Here is a 19,412-nt window from a genome sequence, read left to right as displayed (position 1 = left end):
TCCATCTCTCTATCAATAAGGGGGTAATTAACCCCTCTCCTGTTCACAATGGTTGTATTTACACCCCTCTATCTATAAGAGAGTATTTACCCCTCTTTAAGCCTCAGGATATTTACCCCTCTATTTGTAAGAGGTATTTACTCCCATCTCTCAATCTCTGGTGTACTTACCCCTCATCACTATTAAGAGTAGATACACCCCTCTTTAACTTTGGGTGTATTTATCCCTCTGTAACTCTGGGACATTTACCCCTTGCTATCTCTGGAGTATTTACCACTCTCCATCTATAATTAGTACTTTACTCCTCTCTATCTCTGGGCTTTTTACCTGTCTCTCCAATATCTGGAGAATTTATACCCTCTAAGTCTGGAGTATTTACCCCTCTCTCTATAAGGGTTTTTTATTCCTCTCTCTCTGGAATATTTAGCCTCTCTTTCCCTGGTGTAATTACCCCCTCTCTCTCTGGGGTATTTACCTTCTCTCTTTCTCTGGGGTATTTACCTCTCTCTCACAGGTATTTACCCCTCTCTCAGGTATTTACCCCCTCTCTCTTTCTCTCTGGGTTATTTATGTGGGGTATTTAGTCCTCTCTTTCCCTCTTTCTGGGGTATTTACCCTCTATCTCCTTATCTCTCTCTCTCTCTGAGGTATTTACCCCCATCACTCTGAGGTATTTATCCCTCTATCTCTTTCTCACTCTCTGGGTTATTTATCTTCTATCTCTGGGGTATTTACTTCCTTCCTCTCTAGTGTATTTACCCGCTCTCTGTATCACTGGGGTATTTACCCCCCATCTCTGGTATGATTCTATAATAAGCTCGTGGCTGATTATTGTACGTAGTATCCTCTTCTGGCTTTCTGTCTATACCCTTTGATCCCTTTAGCCCTAAGAATTATATCTAATTCTTCATTTGAAACTTTCAATATTTTTGACATCAGCTGCTTTCTGTCGTAGAGAATTTTATAGGTTGTTTTGGTTACCAAGCTTCTTGTACATTAAATTTAGCTTTGAAACTTTTGTTCTCTCTTTCTTGTCAATGTGTCTCTCTGACTGCCATCCCGTATAACAGGCTTCATGATTCTGATCATTGCTATTGTGTGATTGTGCAGTTTTTATGTGTTGGATTGATCCATTGCAATGTAATATTTAATGCAATGGATGTGTAAATGTTTCCAGCAAACTCACTGCACATATCTTTACAGATGTATGAGTCAGATGGCTCCATCATGGTGTATTGGCATGCAGTGGATACCCCAGAAGCACCAACAGGTACCAGTAAAAGCTTTATGCTGTTGTGGACTAGGCCAGACTCCCGCAAAACATTTTAAGAAGGTAGTCCAGACCTTAACTTTTTTTGTTCTTTTAGGCAGATGTAAGGTGGATATTCCAGGAATGATGCAGATGATCAAACTACTTGGCTTGAAGCAAAACAATTTATTTAAACACTACAGATGAAACACAAACAAAAGGAAACCGAATTTAGAATAACAACTTAGTTGAAAACCCAAACGACACTATCGCAACTTAACAAAGCTGTTCCAAACCTTGCAACATCCCATAAACACACCTCTTGGCAAAAGGTAAATTCAAACATAGTTCTTACAGACAGTAAGATTTCAGAGAAAAGTCAGTCAGGGATCATTTTGCTGAAGCATAGAACCTCTTTTCACAGTAGCTGCTTCGCTAGGTCCCCAGATAATACTAAAACAAACTAGAAGAAAATCTGAACTGGGAGAACTGGCCACAACCCTGCCACTGTTTTCAAGTAGGTATTCCAGACATATTGGAACCTCTGTCTTTACAACCCCTCTTGAAACAAAAACCAAGGACAACATCCTTGTTAAAGGGGCAGCATCATCACAATGCCGAGCACTATGCAAGGTTTTATTGACAATATTTTCAGTTGTTGGATACATTTCTCACGGAAGGGCTGAATGAAGCTCTTGGCTACAGCACTTATTATATTGGAACAGTTGAGCATTGGTTCCAAGTTCTGCAGCATTCGGGCATAAGCTTCTTCTGTTTTTCTGAATTGCCCGAGTCGTCTTCAAATAGTCCCCTGGAATCTTTTATGTGCTGTTGACAGACTCCACCTTCAAGAGTGCAGTATTGCCTCAAAAGCAGTAGTGTGACCTGGCTACAAGATGTACTGCAGCAATTCACCAAAGATCTTTAAACAGTACCTTCCATCTAGGGCGACAAGGACAGTAAGTACATTGGAATGCCACCATCTGCATCTCCCTGCCCCCAGCCATTCCCCATCCTGACTTGGAAATATGTCTCCATTCTTCCACTGTTGCTGGGTCAAATTCCTAGAATTCCCTCCCTAAGGACATTGTAGGTCAACCTACAACATGTGGAGTGCAGCAGTTCAAGGGCAAATAGATTTGTGAATAACACACAATGCTTGCTCTGCCAGTCTAACCTACATCCCCTAAATGACATTTTTAAAAAAAATACTGTCTCTCAACCAGAGCAATGTTTCCTCGGTACTCCCCTCTGAAATGTCACTTCTCCATCGTACGACGTGGGATGTTTTGAGGTAATGTACGATACTACAACAATACAATTGAATCTTCCTTTCTTATCACAGATTCCCTACAGTGTTGAAGCAGGCCATTCAGCCCAAAAAACCAACACTGATTCTCCGAAGAGCATCCCACCCAGACTTACAACCCCCCCCTTACCATATCTCTGTAACCCTGCATTTTCCATGGCTAATCCGCCTAACCTACACATTCCTGGATGCTACTGGGCAATTTAGCATGGCCAATCCACCTAATCTGTACATTTTTAGACTGTGGGAGGAAACCAGAGCACCCAGAGGAAACCAATGCAAATATGAGGAGAATGTACAAACTCCACAGACACTCACCTGAGGCTATAATTGAACTTAGATCCCTGGCACTGTGCGGCAACAGTGCTCACCACTGAGCTATCATGCCACCTCTGGTTTTACTAGTTCCTAGTATCCTAATGATTGGATATAAAAGGTTTTGAACTAACGGAAGGATTGACAGTCACTGGATGGATTTGAAATGTAATGTAATGTACTGCAATTGTTTGCAGTAGGTCGTTCCTGTCCCAAGAAACTGTGATGGAGGAAAATTCAATTTTTTGCCTTTTTCCTTTTCCCAGCAGAGGCTGTGTTTGCACGAGGAATTGCAGCTACAAGGAGCAACTATATCTGTGTGGGTGAGTACTGAGCTGGAATCGCAAGTAAGGTATGACAGAGGGATCCGCTCCTATGGTTCAGTTAGTGAGTGTTGTTTGTGATGAATGTTCATGTTATGCTATTAATATTTGATAACTTGGGTACCTTAGTGAAGTGATGTGTGGCTTCAACTTTGATTTATTTTTATATTGTTATGAAAGGAAGGTCTTAGTTTTAGTATAATATTTGAGTTTTGAGACGGTATAGGGTTGTCTGAAGTTTTGTTAATGTGCGTTCAGAATATGTCTTTAAAATCTTTTGACATGAACAGTTTGGTATATTTGAAACAAGAATAAAGGAGGAACAGAGCTCCTTTTTGCCTAGCAATCTGTGTTTCAGGAGGCGGTCAGACCCTACAAACTTGATTGAGTTTTTTGAAGAAGTAACAAAGAAGATTGATGAGGGCAGAGCAGTAGATGTGATCTATATGGACTTCAGTAAGGCATTCGACAAGGTTCCCCATGGGAGACTGATTAGCAAGGTTAGATCTCACGGAATACAGGGAGAACTAGCCATTTGGATACAGAACTGGCTCAAAGATCGAAGACAGAGGGTGGTAGTGGAGGGTGGTTTTTCAGATTGGAGGCCTGTGACCAATGGAGTGTCACAATGATCAGTGCTGGGCCCTCTACCTTTTGTCATTTACATAAATGATTTGGATGCAAGCATAAGAGGTACAGTTAGTAAGTTTGCAGATGATACCAAAATTGGAGGTGTAGTGGTCAGCGAAGAGGGTTACCTCAGATTACAACAGGATCTGGACCAGATGAGCCAATGGGCTGAGAAGTGGCAGATGGAGTTTAATTCAGACAAATGCGAGGTGCTGCATTTTGGGAACGCAAATTTTAGCAGGACTTGTATGCTTAATGGTAAGGCCCTCGGAAGTGTTGCTGAACAAAGTGACCTTGGAGTACAGGTTCATAGCTCCTTGAAAGTGGAGTTGCAGGCAGATAGGATAGTGAAGAAGGCTTTTGGTATGCTTTCCATTATTGGTCAGAGTATTGAGTGTAGGAATTAGTAGGTCATGTTGCGGCTGTACAGGACATTGGTTAGGCGTGCAATTCTGGTCTCCTTCCTATTGGAAAGATGTTATGAAACTTGAAAGGGTTCAGAAAAGATTTACAAGGATGTTGCCAGGGTTGGAGGATCTGAGCTACAGGGAGAGGCTGAACAGGCTGGGGCTGTTTTCCCTGGAGCATCGGAAGCCGAGCAGCGACCTTATAGAGGTTTACAAAATTATGAGGGGCATGGATAGGGTAAATAGACAAAGTCTTTTCCCTGGGGTCGGGGAGTCCAGAACTAGAGGGCATAGGTTTAGGGTGAGAGGGGAAAGATATTAAAGAGACCTAAGGGGCAACTTTTTCATGCAGAGGGTAGTACGTGTATGGAATGAGCTGCCAGAGGATGTGGTGGAGGCTGGTACAATTGCAACATTTAAGAAGCATTTGGATGGGTATATGAATAGGAAGGGTTTGGAGGGATATGGGCCAGGTGCTGGCTAGTGGGACTAGATTGGGTTGCGATATCTGGTCAGCAAGGACGGGTTGGACTGAAGGGTCTGTTTCTATGCTGTACATCTCTATGACTCTAAGTCCTTCAAATTTGGCTAGTGTTCTGGGACAGGAGTGTGTGACTACACATCAGGTAGGTAAAGGGATCCTGAACTTAGCATTAGAGGAGCCTCAGTGTCAGATATGTGGTATTTGCTGCCTGTGACGATGAGAAAAATGACTATTAGGAGAATAGGCAAACTGACCACTGCACATGGTACGGAATGATCACAATTGAGAGCGGGGAGCAAACAAAGAAGTGGTAGTAATGGGAGACTCTATAATTAGGGATGTAGATAGCATCCTTTGTAAGCAGGATCAGAAATGTTGTCTGCTTAGTACCGAAGCAGAATCCCTTGTGAAATGGAAGAGGGCGGCCTATGTAAAGATGAGGTGTGAAGGTTCAATTGGGGCGATTGAGAGTTATAAGGTAGCCAGGAAGGACCGGAAGAGAGAGCTAAGAGCAGCAAGGAGGGGACATGAAAGGTCCTTCGTTGGTAGGATTAGGGAAAACCCTAAGGCTTTCTATAGGTATGTCAGGAATAAAAGAATGACTAGGGTAGGAATAGGTCCAGTCAAGGATAGTAGTGGGAAGTTGCGTGTGGGGGCTGAAGAGATTGGGGAGAGATTGAATGAATACTTTTCGTCAGTATTCAATCAGGAACAGGACATTGTTGTCAATGTGAGTACTGAGTCACAATTAAGTAGAATAGATGGCTTTGAGGTATGTAGCGAAGAGGTGTTGGAAATTCTGGAAAGGGTGGAAATAGATAAGTCCCCTGGGCCTGATGGCATTTATCCTAGGATTCTCTGGGAAGCAAGGGAGGAGATTGCAGAGCCATTGGCCTTGATTTTTATGTCCTCGTTGTCTACAGGAGTAGTGCCAGAAGATTGGAGGCTAGCAAATGTGGTTCCCTTGTTCAAGAGGAGGAGTAGGGATAACCCTAGTAACTATAGGCCGGTGAGTCTCACTTCTGTTGTGGGCAAAATCTTAGAGAGAATTGTAAGGGATAGGATTTATGAACATCTGGATAGGAATAATGTGATCAAGGATAGTCAGCATGGTTTTGTGAAGGGCAGGTCGTGCCTCACAAACCTTATTGAATTCTTTGAGAAGGTGACTAAGGAGGTGGATGAGGGGAAAGCGGTAGATGTGGTGTATATGGATTTTAGTAAGGCATTTGATAAGGTTCCCCATGGTAGACTACTGCAAAAAATACGGAGGTATGGCATTGAGGGTGAGTTGGAGGTTTGGATTAGGAGTTGGCTGGCTGGAAGAAGACAGAGGGTAGTAGTTGATGGCAAAGGTTCATCTTGGAGTGTCGTCACTAGCGGTGTTCCGCAAGGATCTGTTTTGGGACCATTGCTGTTTGTCATTTTTATAAATGACCTGGAGGAGGGGTTAGAAGGTTGGGTGAGCAAGTTTGCGGATGATACGAAAGTCGGAGGAGTTGTAGACAGTGAGGAAGGATGTGGCAGGTTACAGCGGGATATAGATAAGCTGCAGAGCTGGGCAGAAAGGTGGCAAATGGAGTTCAATATAGCTAAATGTGAGGTGATTCACTTTGGTAAGAGTAATAAAAAGATGGGGTACTGGGCATGGACGGATACTTGGTAGTGTGAATGAGCAGAGGGATCTTGGTGTCCATGTACACAGATCTTTGAAAGTTGCCACCCAGGTAAATAGTGCGGTGAAGAAGGCATATGGCGTACTGGCTTTTATTGGTAGAGGAATTGAGTTCCGGAGTACTGAGATCAAGTTGCAGTTGTATAAGACTCTGGTGCGGCCGCATCTGGAGTATTGTGTGCAGTTTTGGTCGCCATACTATAGGAAGGATGTGGAGGCACTGGAACGGGTGCAGAGGAGGTTTACCAGGATGTTGCCTGGTATGGTAGAAAGATCGTATGAGGAAAGGCTGAGGCACTTGGGGTTGTTTTCATTGGAGAAAAGAAGGTTTAGGGGTGACTTGATCGAGGTGTACAAGATGATTAGGGGTTTAGATAGGGTTGACAGTGAGAATCTTTTTCCACGTATGGAGTCAGCTATTACAAGGGGGCATAGCTTTAAATTAAGGGGGGGTAGGTATAGGACAGATGTTAGGGGTAGGTTCTTTACTCAGCGAGTCGTGAGTTCATGGAATGCCCTGCCAGTAGCGGTGGTGGACTCTCCCTCATTATGGGCATTTAAGCGGGCATTGGATAGGCATATGGAGGATAGTGGGCTAGTGTAGGTTAGGTGGGCTTGGATCGGCGCAACATCGAGGGCCGAAGGGCCTGTACTGCGCTGTATTCTTCTATGTTCTATGAAGTAAGGGGCATCGGGAATAGGCTTGAAAGGATTATTGGAGCAAGGGTGTGGATCCAGCTGTTGTAGTCCATGTTGAGACCAAGTAAGCAAGAGAACAAAACTAAAGAACAGGACATCAAGGTTTATCATTTCTGGATCAGAATCACATTCAAATTGGCATAGAGATAAGAAAATTAAGGAAGTAAACACATGACTAAAGAATGGTGCAGGAAAGATAGGTTCCATTTTGTGGGATACTGATGTCAGTATTGGGACAGGGAGAACTGAAATGTTGGGAATGGCTCCACCTGAACTGACCTGGGTCAAGGATCCTAGTGGAAAGGCTAAATGGGGTGGTCACTAAGGACCTTAAATTAGTTAAAGGCTGGAAGGCTCAGGAGAGGTTATGAAAGTTTCCAGAACAAATAATAATAATGAACATATGGAAAGGGTCAGGAATCTAATTTCAGGGATAGCTATGAGAAGGGGTGGGGAGTGTTGTACTGAAATGAGCGCAGTTGATGGAACAAGGTACATAAACTTGTAGCGCAGATTGAAATTAGTAGGTAAAAAATGTCATGGGCATCAAAGAGATGTGGCGACAAGGGGATCAAAGCTGAAAATTAAATATCCAAGGATACGGGGGCACAGTTCGCTTGTCAGTAAGAAACTAAATTAAATCAATAGCAAAAAGGAATTTAGGGTCAGAAAGTATAGAAACTGTGTGGGTACAGTTGAGGAACTGCAAAGACAAAAAGACCCTAATAGGAGTTAGGTACAAGCCTCCAAACAGTAGTCAGGATATGGGGCAGAAACTAAATGAGGAGATAGAAAAGAAAGGCACTGTTACAATAATCATAGGGGACTTCAGTTTGCAGGTGGACAGGGAAAATCAGAGTGGTCGCAGATCCTGAAAAAAGGAAACGTCTACAAGCTGATATTTGTGGAGCAGCTTGTGGTACAACCCATGAGGGAACAGGCAATTCTGAATGTAGTGATTTATAATCAAGCAGACTTGATTAGGGAATTTAAGGTGAAAGAATCCCTCGGTGGCAGTGACTACAATAGGGTTCACCTTGCAGTTTGAGAGGGAGAAGTTGAAATCGGATATAACGGTATTACAATAGAGTGAAGGTAACTGCAAAGAAATAAGGGAGGAACTGGCCAGAGTTGATTGGAAGAGGAGCCTAATACGGAAAATGGTGGAGCAGCAATGGCAGGAGTTTCTGGAGCAATTTGGGAGGCACAGCAGAAAAGGAAGATGAAACATACTAAGGGGAGGGCAAGGTAATCATGGCTGACAAGGGAAGTCAGGGACAGTAAAATCATAAGTAAAATAATGTGGTGAAGATTAACGGGAAGCTTTTAAAACCAGCAGAGGACAACTGAAAAAGCAACAAGGGGGAGAAGATGAATTATGACAGTAAGCTAGCTAGTCATAGTGTCATGGGATCATACAGCACGGAAACAGACCCTTCAGTCCAACCAGTCCATGCCTAACAATCCCAAATTAAACTAATCCTACCTGCTTGCTCCTGGCCCATATCCCTCCAAATCTTTCCTCTTCATATACTTATCCAAATATCTTTTAAATATTGTAATTGTACCCATATACACCACTTCCTCAGGAAGTTCATTCCATACGTGAATGACCCTCTGTGTAAAACAAGTTGCCCCTCATGTCTTTTTTAAATCTCTCTCCTCTCACCTTAAAAATGTGTCCCCTACTCTTGAAATCCCCATTCTCTTAAAAAGACAACTACCATTAACTCTATCTATACCCCTCATTGTTTTATAAACTTCTATTAGGTCGCTTCTCAACCTCCTACACTCTAGTGAAAAAATTCCCAGCCTATTCAGCCTTTCTTTATAACTCAAACCTGTCATACCCGGCAACATTCTGGTAAATCTCTTCTGAACCCTCTCCAGCTTAATATCCACCCTATAACTGGATGACCAGAACTGGACACAGAGGAGGGTTCACAAAGAAGATTCCAAAAGTTTCTTTAGATATCTAAAAGGTAAGAGAGAAGCAAATGTAAACACTGGACTGCTCGAAAGTGAGACTGGACAACTAGTAAAGTGGAGCAAGGAAATACTAAAGGAACTTTGCATCGTTTTTCATGATGGAAGACACCAGTAACAGCAGAACTTCAAGAGAGTAGGGGCAGAAGTGAGTGTAGTGGCCATCACGAGGGAAGTGCTGGGGATGTTGTAAGGTCAGAAGGTGGATAAATCACATGCACTAGATGGACTGCATTCCAGAGTTCTGAAGGAGATGGTAGAGCATTGGTGGTGATCTTTCAGGAATTGCTGGAGTCAGGAAGGGTCCCAGAGGACTGGAAAATGGCAAATGTCACACCCTCCACCCAGACGAGAGGGAGGCAGAAGACAGGGAAATTATACTCTGATTAGCCTGACCTCGGTAATTGGTAAGATTTTAGAGTCCATTATTAAAGAGGAGATTGTGGAATATTTGCAAATGGACAGTAAAATGGGGCTGAGTCATCATGGTTTCATCAAGGAGAGGTCAGATCTGATAAATTTCTTAGAGAAGGTAATAAGCAAGTTAGACAAATGAGAGCCAGTGGTCATGATTTAATTGGATTTCTAAAAGGCCTTTAACAAGGTGCAGTGTTGGAGGCTGTTGAATAAGATGAGGGGCAAGGAACTGGCATGGATAGAAGATTGGTTGATTGGCAGAAGGCATAGAATGATGACGAATGGATGTTTTTCAGGATGGGAGCCGGTCACCAGTGGATTTCTGCAATGGTCAATATTGGGACCACAGCTGTACATTATACATGATACATTAGCGATCTGAAAGAAGGAACTGAGGACGTTATTGCTAAGTTTGCAGATGACACAAAGATAGATGGAGGGACAGGTAATGATGAGGAAGTAGGGAGGCTGCAGAAGGACTTGGGCAGTAGAGTGGGAAAAGAAATGGCAACTGGAATCTTCTTCTGGTTCCCAAACTGCTCTTGATGATGGATTTTGAAGTTCCTCACCCAAAGTACATTGTGTGCCCATGCCACCCTCCGTATTTCTTCTGAGTTGTTCCACGTACTATGTTCCACTCAATAATATGATGGAAAGATAATGTTGGGAATATATAGCAGATCAGACAACATTTATCAACAGCAAAGAAGTGAATACTTTGAATTAGTTAATGTCTCTTCAGATACTGTGTTAACTGCAGGCATTCCCCTTATTCTTCAATGTTGGCTCAATTTGCAACCTGCGGCATTTTACACTTTGTTCTCTAATTACTGCATTCCTGAGACATCCTGAGTGTGTGTTCCTGTCATTACAGGCACCTCAACGGGATCAGTCCTGGTCTTCAATATTCCCCCAAAAGGAACGAACATCACTGTGTCTGAAGTACTTGAGCAGCACAGAGACCCCATCACTGACATCGCATGTGATTGCTCTGAAAATAAGGTGACAGCGCAGTCATAGATGTGAAACGTTTAGGAATGATTTGATGCTGTGTAAAGTAAGGGCAACATACATCGTACATTACACACATTGCAATTTACATTAATAAATTGGAGGATGTGAATGTAGCCAGATTTGCAGATGACACAAAAATAGATGGCAAGGCAGATTGTGAGAGGAATGCAAACAGTTCGGAGATTTGGATGGGCTGGTGTTGGATTGGGGTTAACAAGTTAAAAATCCCACAAAACCAATTTATAATCCAACAGGTTTATTTGGAAGCACTAACTTTGGAAGCGCTGCTTCTTCTTCAGGTGGTTGTGGAACAGGACCACAAGACACAGAATTTATAGCAAAAGGTTACAGTGTTATGCGACTGAAATACATTAAACAAACTTAGATGAAGTCTTTCATCTTTTAGAATGGTTTTGCTAGTTTTGGTTCATTAATATGTAAATCCCAGACCTCCTCTTAAGTCACATTCTCAAGATAACTTCAGGTTTTCCAACAAAATGTGTCATCTCAGCTCAGACAATGTATTAAAAGTGTGAGGTTAAAGTCTGTCGATGGGGGATCCAAGATGGCGGCGACCCAGTAAGACTGAGTCTATAGTGCTCCTCCCAAGACTTGGGCACAGTGGGTCACCTACCCCCTACCAAACTCACCAAATCATTTATAAATCATTTATAATAGTTTAGTAACTGAATTAGTGGTGTAATATTACATTTAAGCTACATTTAAGCAACTTTATCCTAAGTCAAAATGACTAAAGGGAAGGGAGCCCGCAGCTCTCAGCAGGCAGGAACCCCTCCCCCACCCTCTCCAGCTGCAGCAGAGGCGTCCACAGCCGCCCCGGGGGACTTACTTACAGTAACAAGCCTTGCAGAAATGATTTCCAAGCTTGACTCGAAGATCGATGCCTTTATCGTCGAATCCAGGAACCGTTGGGAGTCGTTGTCGGCCGCGCTGAAGAAGCACGACCGTGAAATTGAAGAAATTCAACGCCGAGTCGGAGGGGCGGAGCTAAAGGCCGCGACCTCGGAGACAACCGCTCAATCGGCCGTGGATCAGGTCCGGACTCTCGAGCAGCGAGTCCGGACCTTGGAAAATCATATTGACGACCTCGATAATCGAGGTCGTCGAAAAAATATTCGTTTGCTGGGCCTTCCCGAACAGGAAGAGGAAGGCCAGCTTACAGCATTCCTGGAGCAGTGGCTGCCACAACTTTTAAATCTGCAAGCTGGATCAGGCCAGGTAAGGGTGGAATGGGCCTACCGGGTAGCAATACGCGGGCCTGGCTCGAACCAGCGCCCACGCCCGGTCCTGTTCCGGCTGCAGAGCTACAGGGAGAGGCAGATACTCCTAGAAGCCTCTAGAAATCTCGGAAAAGACCCCCAAGCTATGATCTACAAAGGATCCAAGATCATGCTATTTCAGGACTTTTCCCCGGCTCTGGTTCGAAAGAGGAAGGCATTCGACAAGGCGAAGAAGCGTTTAAGGGACTTAAATGTACAGTACTCCTTACGCTACCCTTACGATGTTACGCTTTAACCATGAAGGTTCTGTATATAACTTTGGATCACCAGAAAAGGCTAAGGAATTCTTGGACTCTCTTAGATAAACTGTAGGACATAATGGATGTTGGTCTGCCTTCCCCACCCGTTTTGGTTTATATCCCCTCCCTTTTTTTTTCTTACCTTATTGCTTAATATTATTATGGGGGGTGGGGGGAGGGATTTGATTTTCTCCCCCCCCCCCCTTGGAGTTGTTTTCTGTTATTATTTTATGTATATATGAGGGGTGTATGTATATGTGTATGTATGTATATATATATATATATATATATGTATGTGTATGTATATATATGTATATATAAGTTGGGGGATTTGGTTAATGTTGGTGGGGGGAGGTGGTTACCTTATTCGATTTTACCTCTGTCTTTAGGAGCGGGGTTGTTTTTCCCTTCGTTATTTTGTATTATCATATTTAATTATTATTTGTTGAACTGGTAATTTTATAGTTATATGTTTATATATGGTATTAACATTACCAAATATACCCAGGTGTTGGTAGGGGTGGGGGTGGGGTGCTCACTGTTAACTCTAGCTTTGTATTATATTTGAATTTTCCTCACTTTATTGAGGAGTGCCTGGGTCAAGGGTGGGGCATTGGTTGGGAGAGGATATGAGGGATTTTTGGAGAGGAAGTGATGCCCCCTGGGAACAAGGGGGAAAGTCTCCACTTAGATACGTTTTATATTTTTTTAATTTAGAAATAGTTTTTTACTGTATTGTTGTGGGTGTATTAAAGAGGGTTTATTTTTGTAAATTTTACATGTTCCATGCTCGGGATGTTCTGGATAGGGTTCCCCCTCCCGAGGGGTCTCGGATTGGCCCAGAGGATTATGGTTGATCAATCGGTTAAGTGGTGCACCTGGAATGTCAAAGGGAGTAATTCGCCACTTAAAAGGAAGAAAATATTATCAAATCTTAAGAAGGAAAGAGTTGATATAGCTCTCCTACAGGAGACGCATCTGTCAGATAAAGAACACTTGAAATTACGACAGGGCGGATTTGATCAGGCCTTTTTTTCTTCTTTTAGCTCAAAAAGCAGGGGAGTTGTTATTCTTGTTCGGAAGAATTTCCCTTTCAAAATCCTAAAGCAGATAAAAGACGAATCTGGACGATATATCTTGATTAAAGCTCTCATAAATGGAGAGGAATATGGGATTTTAAATTTGTACTGCCCCCCGGCACACCCCTTTAAATTTATAACAGAAGCCTTCTCAAAATTGATGGCTTTTGATGCCCGTCATATAATTATAGGGGGAGACTTTAATTGTATTATGGATCCGGAAAGAGACAGGATTCCCAAGAGTACTGCAGGAGTATCTCCCAGATCTAGACAATTGATGGATCTGAACAAAGAATTAGGATTAGTAGATGTATGGAGATGTCTTCATCCACAGGGTAGAGATTTTTCTTTCTACTCTAATCCACATAAATGTCATACCAGAATTGATATGTTTTTTGCCCCCTCAATTTTTTTAAATTCCATATCATCCTGTAAAATAGGTAATATAGCAATTTCTGACCACGCTGCTGTATATATGGAAACTAAGGCGAGGAACAGTGGGACATCCCCTCGGCATTGGCGTATGGACCCCTTCTTAATGAAAGATAGTAAATTTGTAAAGTACTTCTCTCAAGAATTTAAAACTTTTTTAGAAATTAATTCAGGTACAGCTAGCAACCCATCAATGATGTGGGAGACCATCAAAGCTTACACGCGAGGCTTGATCATCTCCTACTCAGCGACCCAGAAGAAATTAAAGGGAGAACAACAGCGTTTGCTTGAAGCCCGCTTAAAAGCGGCTGAAACAGCATACACTGATAGACCCTCTATTATTAAATTGCAAAGGATTACAGCTCTTAGGACAGCTCTAAATACTACACTTACTCAAACGGCTAAGAGGGAAATATTATTTGCAAAGCAAAGATTATATGAATATGGCGACAAACCGGGTAGATACTTAGCATTTCTTGCAAAGAAAAAAAAGGCCCCTCAGACGATTATGTCTATCAAGGAAAGTACGGGTATTTTGACTCATGATCATAAAAAGATTAATGCGACCTTTAGAAAATTCTATTCTGAGTTATATAAATCACAGGATTGTGAAGATAGGGCGAAGAGGATGCAGTCATTTTTTAAAAATTTGACTTTTCCAGACCTAACTCCGGAACAAGTATCGGTCCTAAATGCTCCTCTTACACCCCAAGAAATAGTTGATGCAATTAGGCACCTTCAAAATGGTAAGACGCCGGGCCCAGATGGCTTTCAAGCTGAATTCTATAAAGAATTTACAGAAATACTGGTTGGTCCACTTATGGACATGTATAACTATGCATATAGTCAGGGCTGTCTCCCGCCTTCGCTGAAAGAGGCAAATATCTCTCTTATCCTCAAAAAAGGAAAGGACCCAGAAGATTGTACATCATACAGACCAATATCCTTGCTAAATGTAGATTTTAAAATCCTCTCTAAAACGTTAGCACTGAGATTAGAAAGGATACTGCCACATATTATAAAGGAGGATCAGACGGTGTTTATTAAGGGCCGTAGATCATCCAATAATGTTAGAAGGGCTCTGAATATGATTCAAGCTTGTCATCAGGGAAAGATACCAGGAGTAGTGGTTTCATTAGACGCGGAAAAGGCATTTGATAGGGTCGAATGGTCATATTTGTTTTACACATTGGAGAGGTTTGGTGTTGGACAGGTGTTTACCAAATGGATCTCAACATTGTATAGTGATCCCAAAGCAGTTGTGGTTACCAATGGATTAGGCTCGGATAGCTTCAGTGTGGGTAGGGGCTGCCGTCAGGGATGTCCCCTCTCGCCATTGTTATTCACGCTAATAATTGAACCACTAGCAGAAGCTATACGAGCTGATCCTAACATAGTGGCCCCAAGGATTGGTACAGGTAAACATAAAATTACCCTTTATGCAGATGATGTTCTTCTATTCCTCAGTAACCCTTTGATGTCCATACCTCGCTTAATCCAAGTTATTAATACATTTAGTGCATTCTCAGGCTATAAAATTAATTTTTCAAAATCGGAAGCTATGCCAATGGGTGGCCTTGCTGTGATACCCCGCTTAGCGGACGGTTCCCTTTTTCCCTTTCGCTGGTCCCTGGAGGGTTTCTTATATTTAGGCATTTTTATTACTCCAGTATTTGGTCAGTTGTATAAGGCTAATTTTGTGTATTTATTGGAAAGGATAAGGCAGGACCTCCAGCGATGGGGAGACCTGCCAATTTCCTGGCTGGGTAGAATAGCATTAATCAAAATGAATATCCTGCCCCGTCTCCTATATCCTATGAGAATGCTTCCGGTGATGCTACCGAGGACAGCTTTATGTAAATTATACGGCTGGCTGAGTTCCTTTATCTGGAACCATAGGCGACCCCTCATTAAGCTGAAGAAGCTACAGCTTCCACAGGCAAGGGGTGGATTGGACTTCCCAGATTTTAGGAAATATCAATTAAGTTCCCTATTAAGTTATATAGCTGATTGGGTCTTGTCTGATCCACAATCAATCTGGTTGGACATCGAGGCTTCTCAAGTAAAATACCCACTTATTAACCTTCTATTCTCAGACAAGAGGAAAATCATTACAGATCACTGTAAAAACCCTATAATACTGAATACAATCAAGGCTTGGAATATAATGCGGCAAAATGAGGGTAATTCACATAAAACATCCCCCTATGCACCGATAGTGGGAGCATGGGGATTCCAACCGGGGTTAACAGATGCCACTTTTAAACTCTGGAGAGCCAGGGGTATCTCATGTCTTGGGGATTTATTTAAAGATGGGGTCCTGATGTCTTTCGGACAGCTGCGTCAGAAATTCGGATTACCCAATGGAGACCTCTTTCGATACTTCCAAATTCGAGATTTTATACAGAAGAAGACTACGTTATTAGATAGTCTTTATAAATCCGATAGAGAATGTAGTGTCCTACGACCAGTGGGGGTATCTTCCGTCAGTAATATTTATCATTTGCTACATGATGAAGTATCGGGAGATATGGATAATCTACTTAAAACATGGGATCAGGATCTGGGACTAGAAATCTCCACAGAAACGTGGAATGATATCTGGGAAAATGCTAGAAGAATTACTATTTGTAACAGAACCCAGGCTATCCAGCTGAAGATACTTCATAGGGCCCATATAGCACCGGTTCGATTGGCAAAATTTAAGGCAGGAGCATCTCCAATGTGTCCTAAATGCAAAATAGAGGTGGGCACTCTTGTACATTGCTTATGGACCTGTCATAAGATCCGTGGATATTGGACTAAAGTAGCAAGTACCCTGACAGAAATTTTAGGAACGGAAATAAAAGTGGACCCCGTATCTCTCCTCTTGGGCTTTTCGAACTTTCCCTCCCTGGACACGTACGGGAAGAGACTATTTTCTATTCTTTCTTTCTGTGCAAGGAAAAATATTTTGATGAGCTGGATGGCGGAGGGCCCCCCTGGACTTTCAAATTGGCACAGACTAATTATGGAATGTATTCCCCTTGACTTCCTTACAAATATGGTGCACCGAAAGACCGAATTATTTTATAAAATATGGCAGCCCTTTTTGAATTACATAAATACAGATATTTCGGCTATCCTAACAAGGGCTTTTATTTAATTGAGACTACGAACCTGGCTGGTCCGCGGCCCCTCGGGGGAGGAATCCCGCATGAATACGGGTTTTATCATATCTGATGTTAACACATCCCGAGCATGTAAGAGACTTAAATATACACCCTGGTTAGTTGTAGGTTAGATTAGTAGATAGTTGAGTTTTGTCTGTTTTTTTTTGTTGTTTTATTTTTGGGTTTTTTTTTGTTGTTTTGTTTTGTTTTGTTTTTTTTTGTTGTCAAATTTTGGCTATTGTATATTTGAGCTAATTGTATATCAATGTTTATATCTGAGAGTTTTGTTTATTTTTGGAAACTTGTAAAAATGTTAAATTTCTAATAAAAATATCTATAAAAAAAAAAGTCTGTCGATGTACCAATCTTGAGTCAGAGTGGTTCTATTTCTAAAGTGGGATTTAGAGAGTCATACATGGATTGACAGTAGGTTATGCATTTTTTGAGCAAATTAAAATATAATTCTGCAAATACAGATTCACCCCATAAACGTGTGTGTACAGGAGAGACAGTGAGTATGTATGAGTGTGTGCGCGTGTGGGTGTGAGTTGCACAAAATAAGGAGTTTCGGGATTTGAGGTGATTTAGTGGTCTGCATCAGAAATTGGCGAGGTGAAAGAAGACAGAGGGAGGTGGTTGATAGGAAATGTTCATCCTGGAGCTCAGTTACCAGTGATGTGCTGCAAGGATCTGTTTTGAGGCCACTGCTGTTTGTCGTTTTTATAAATGACCTGGAGGTGGGCATAGAAGGATGGGTTAGTAAATTTGCATATGACACTAAGGTAGGCAGAGTTGTGGACAGTGCCAAAGGATGTTGTGGGTTACAGAGGGACATAGGTAAGATGCAGAGCTGGACTGAAAAGTGGCCAACAGAGTTTAATGCGGAAAAGTGTGATGTAATTCATTTCGGAAGAAGTAACAGGAATGCAAAGTACTGGGCTAATGGTAAAATTCTTGGCAGTGTAGATGAATAGAGAGATCTTGGTGTCCAGGTCCTGACAGTTGCCACCCAGGTTAATAGGGTTATTAAGAAGATATATGGTGTGTTGGCATTTATTGGTATGGGGATTGCGTTTCAGAGCCACGAGGTCATGTTTCAGCTGCACAAGACACTGGTAAAACCACTCCTGGAGTATTGTGTGCAGTTCTGGTCATCGCATTATAGGAAGGATGTGGAAGCTTTGGAAAGGATTCAGAGGAGATTTAGTAGGATGTTGCCTGGTGTGGAAGGAAGATCTCACAAGGAAAGGCTGAGGGAACTAGGGCTGTTTTCATTAGAGAGAAGAAGGTTGAGAGGTGGCTTAATCGAGACATATAAGATAATCAGAGGGTGAGATAGAGTGGACAGTGAGAGCTGTTTTCCTTGGATGGTGAAGTAACATGAGGGGACAGCTTTAAGTTGAGGAGTGATAGATTTAGAACAGATATTAGGAGTAGTTTCTTTACTCGGAGAGTAGTAGGGGTGAGGAATGGCCTGCCTGCAACAGTAGTAGACTTGCCAATGTTAAGGGCATTCAAATTGGACAAACATATGAATAATAATGGGACAGTGAAGGTTAGATGGGCATCAGATTAATTGCTCAGGTTGGCGCAACATAGAGGGCCGAAGTGCCTGTACAGTACTGTAAAGTCATATGTTCTGTTCGTGTTTGTGTGTGTAAGCTTCACTAAGTATGTATGTGAAGGACGGATTGCACCTAAATTGGAAGGGGACTAATATACTGGCAGGGAAATTTGCTGGAACTGCTTGGGAGGAAGGTGGGGGGATGGGACCCAGGGAGATAGTGAGGAAAGAGATCGATCTGAGACGGGTACAGCTGAGAACAGAAGTGAGTCAAACAGTCAGGGCAGGCAGGGACAAGGTAGGACTAATAAATTAAACTGCATTTATTTCAATACAAGGGGCCTAACAGGGAAGGCAGATGAACTCAGGGCTTGGCTAGGAACATGGGACTGGGATATCATAGCAATTACGGAAACATGGCTCAGGGATGGGCAGGACTGGCAGCTTAATGTTCCAGGATACAAATGCTGCAGGAAGGATAGAAAGGGAGGCAAGAGAGGAGGGAGAATGGCATTTTTGATAAGGCATAGCATTACAGCTGTACCGAGGGAGGATATTTCCGAAATACATCCAGGGAAGTTGTTTGGGTGGAACTGAGAAATAAGAAAGGGATGATCACCTTATTGGGATTGTATTATAGACCCCCTTATAGTCAGAGGGAAATTGAGAAACAAACTTATAAGGAGATCTCAGCTATCTATAAGAATAATAGGGTAGTTATGGTAGGGGATTTTAACTTTCCAAACATCAACTGGGACTGCCATAGTGTTAAAGGTTTAGATGGAGAGGAATTCCTTAAGTGTGTACAAGACAATTTTCTGATTCAGTATGTGGATGTAGCTAGTAGAGAAGGTATAAAACTTGACCTACTCTTGGGAAATAAGACAGGGCAGGTGACTGAGATGTCAGTGGAAGAGCACTTTGGGGCCAGCAACCATAATTCTATTTGTTTTAAAATAGTGATGGAAAAGGATAGACCAGATCTAAAAGTTGAAGTTCTAAATTGGAGAAAGGCCAATTTTGACGGTATTAGGCAAGAACTTTCGAAAGCTGATTGGAGGCAGATGTTCCCAGGTAAAGGGACGGCTGTAAAATGGGAAGCCTTCAGAAATGAAATAATAAGAATCCAGAGAAAGT

General features: G+C 42.3%; 1 protein-coding gene across 1 annotated transcript in view; it reads left to right on the top strand.

Annotated features, from left to right (window-relative positions):
- Positions 1 to 1,203: 1,203 nt before the first annotated feature.
- The window catches only part of LOC148152280 (WD repeat-containing protein 54-like), a 104,249-nt gene continuing 86,040 nt past the window's right edge, over positions 1,204 to 19,412 (top strand). The window contains exons 1-3 of the mRNA XM_087992203.1: positions 1,204 to 1,270; positions 3,140 to 3,196; positions 10,369 to 10,496. Of these exons, the coding sequence (XP_087848329.1) occupies positions 1,204 to 1,270; positions 3,140 to 3,196; positions 10,369 to 10,496 (252 nt within the window). The remainder of the gene's footprint in view (positions 1,271 to 3,139; positions 3,197 to 10,368; positions 10,497 to 19,412) is intronic.

This window comes from Chiloscyllium plagiosum, unplaced genomic scaffold (genome assembly GCF_037043375.1).
Source record: "Chiloscyllium plagiosum isolate Xiang-an unplaced genomic scaffold, Cpla_swu_hap1 HiC_scaffold_1, whole genome shotgun sequence".
In the NCBI taxonomy this organism is placed as follows: domain Eukaryota; kingdom Metazoa; phylum Chordata; class Chondrichthyes; order Orectolobiformes; family Hemiscylliidae; genus Chiloscyllium; species Chiloscyllium plagiosum.
This window is presented reverse-complemented; position numbering and strand designations above follow the sequence as displayed.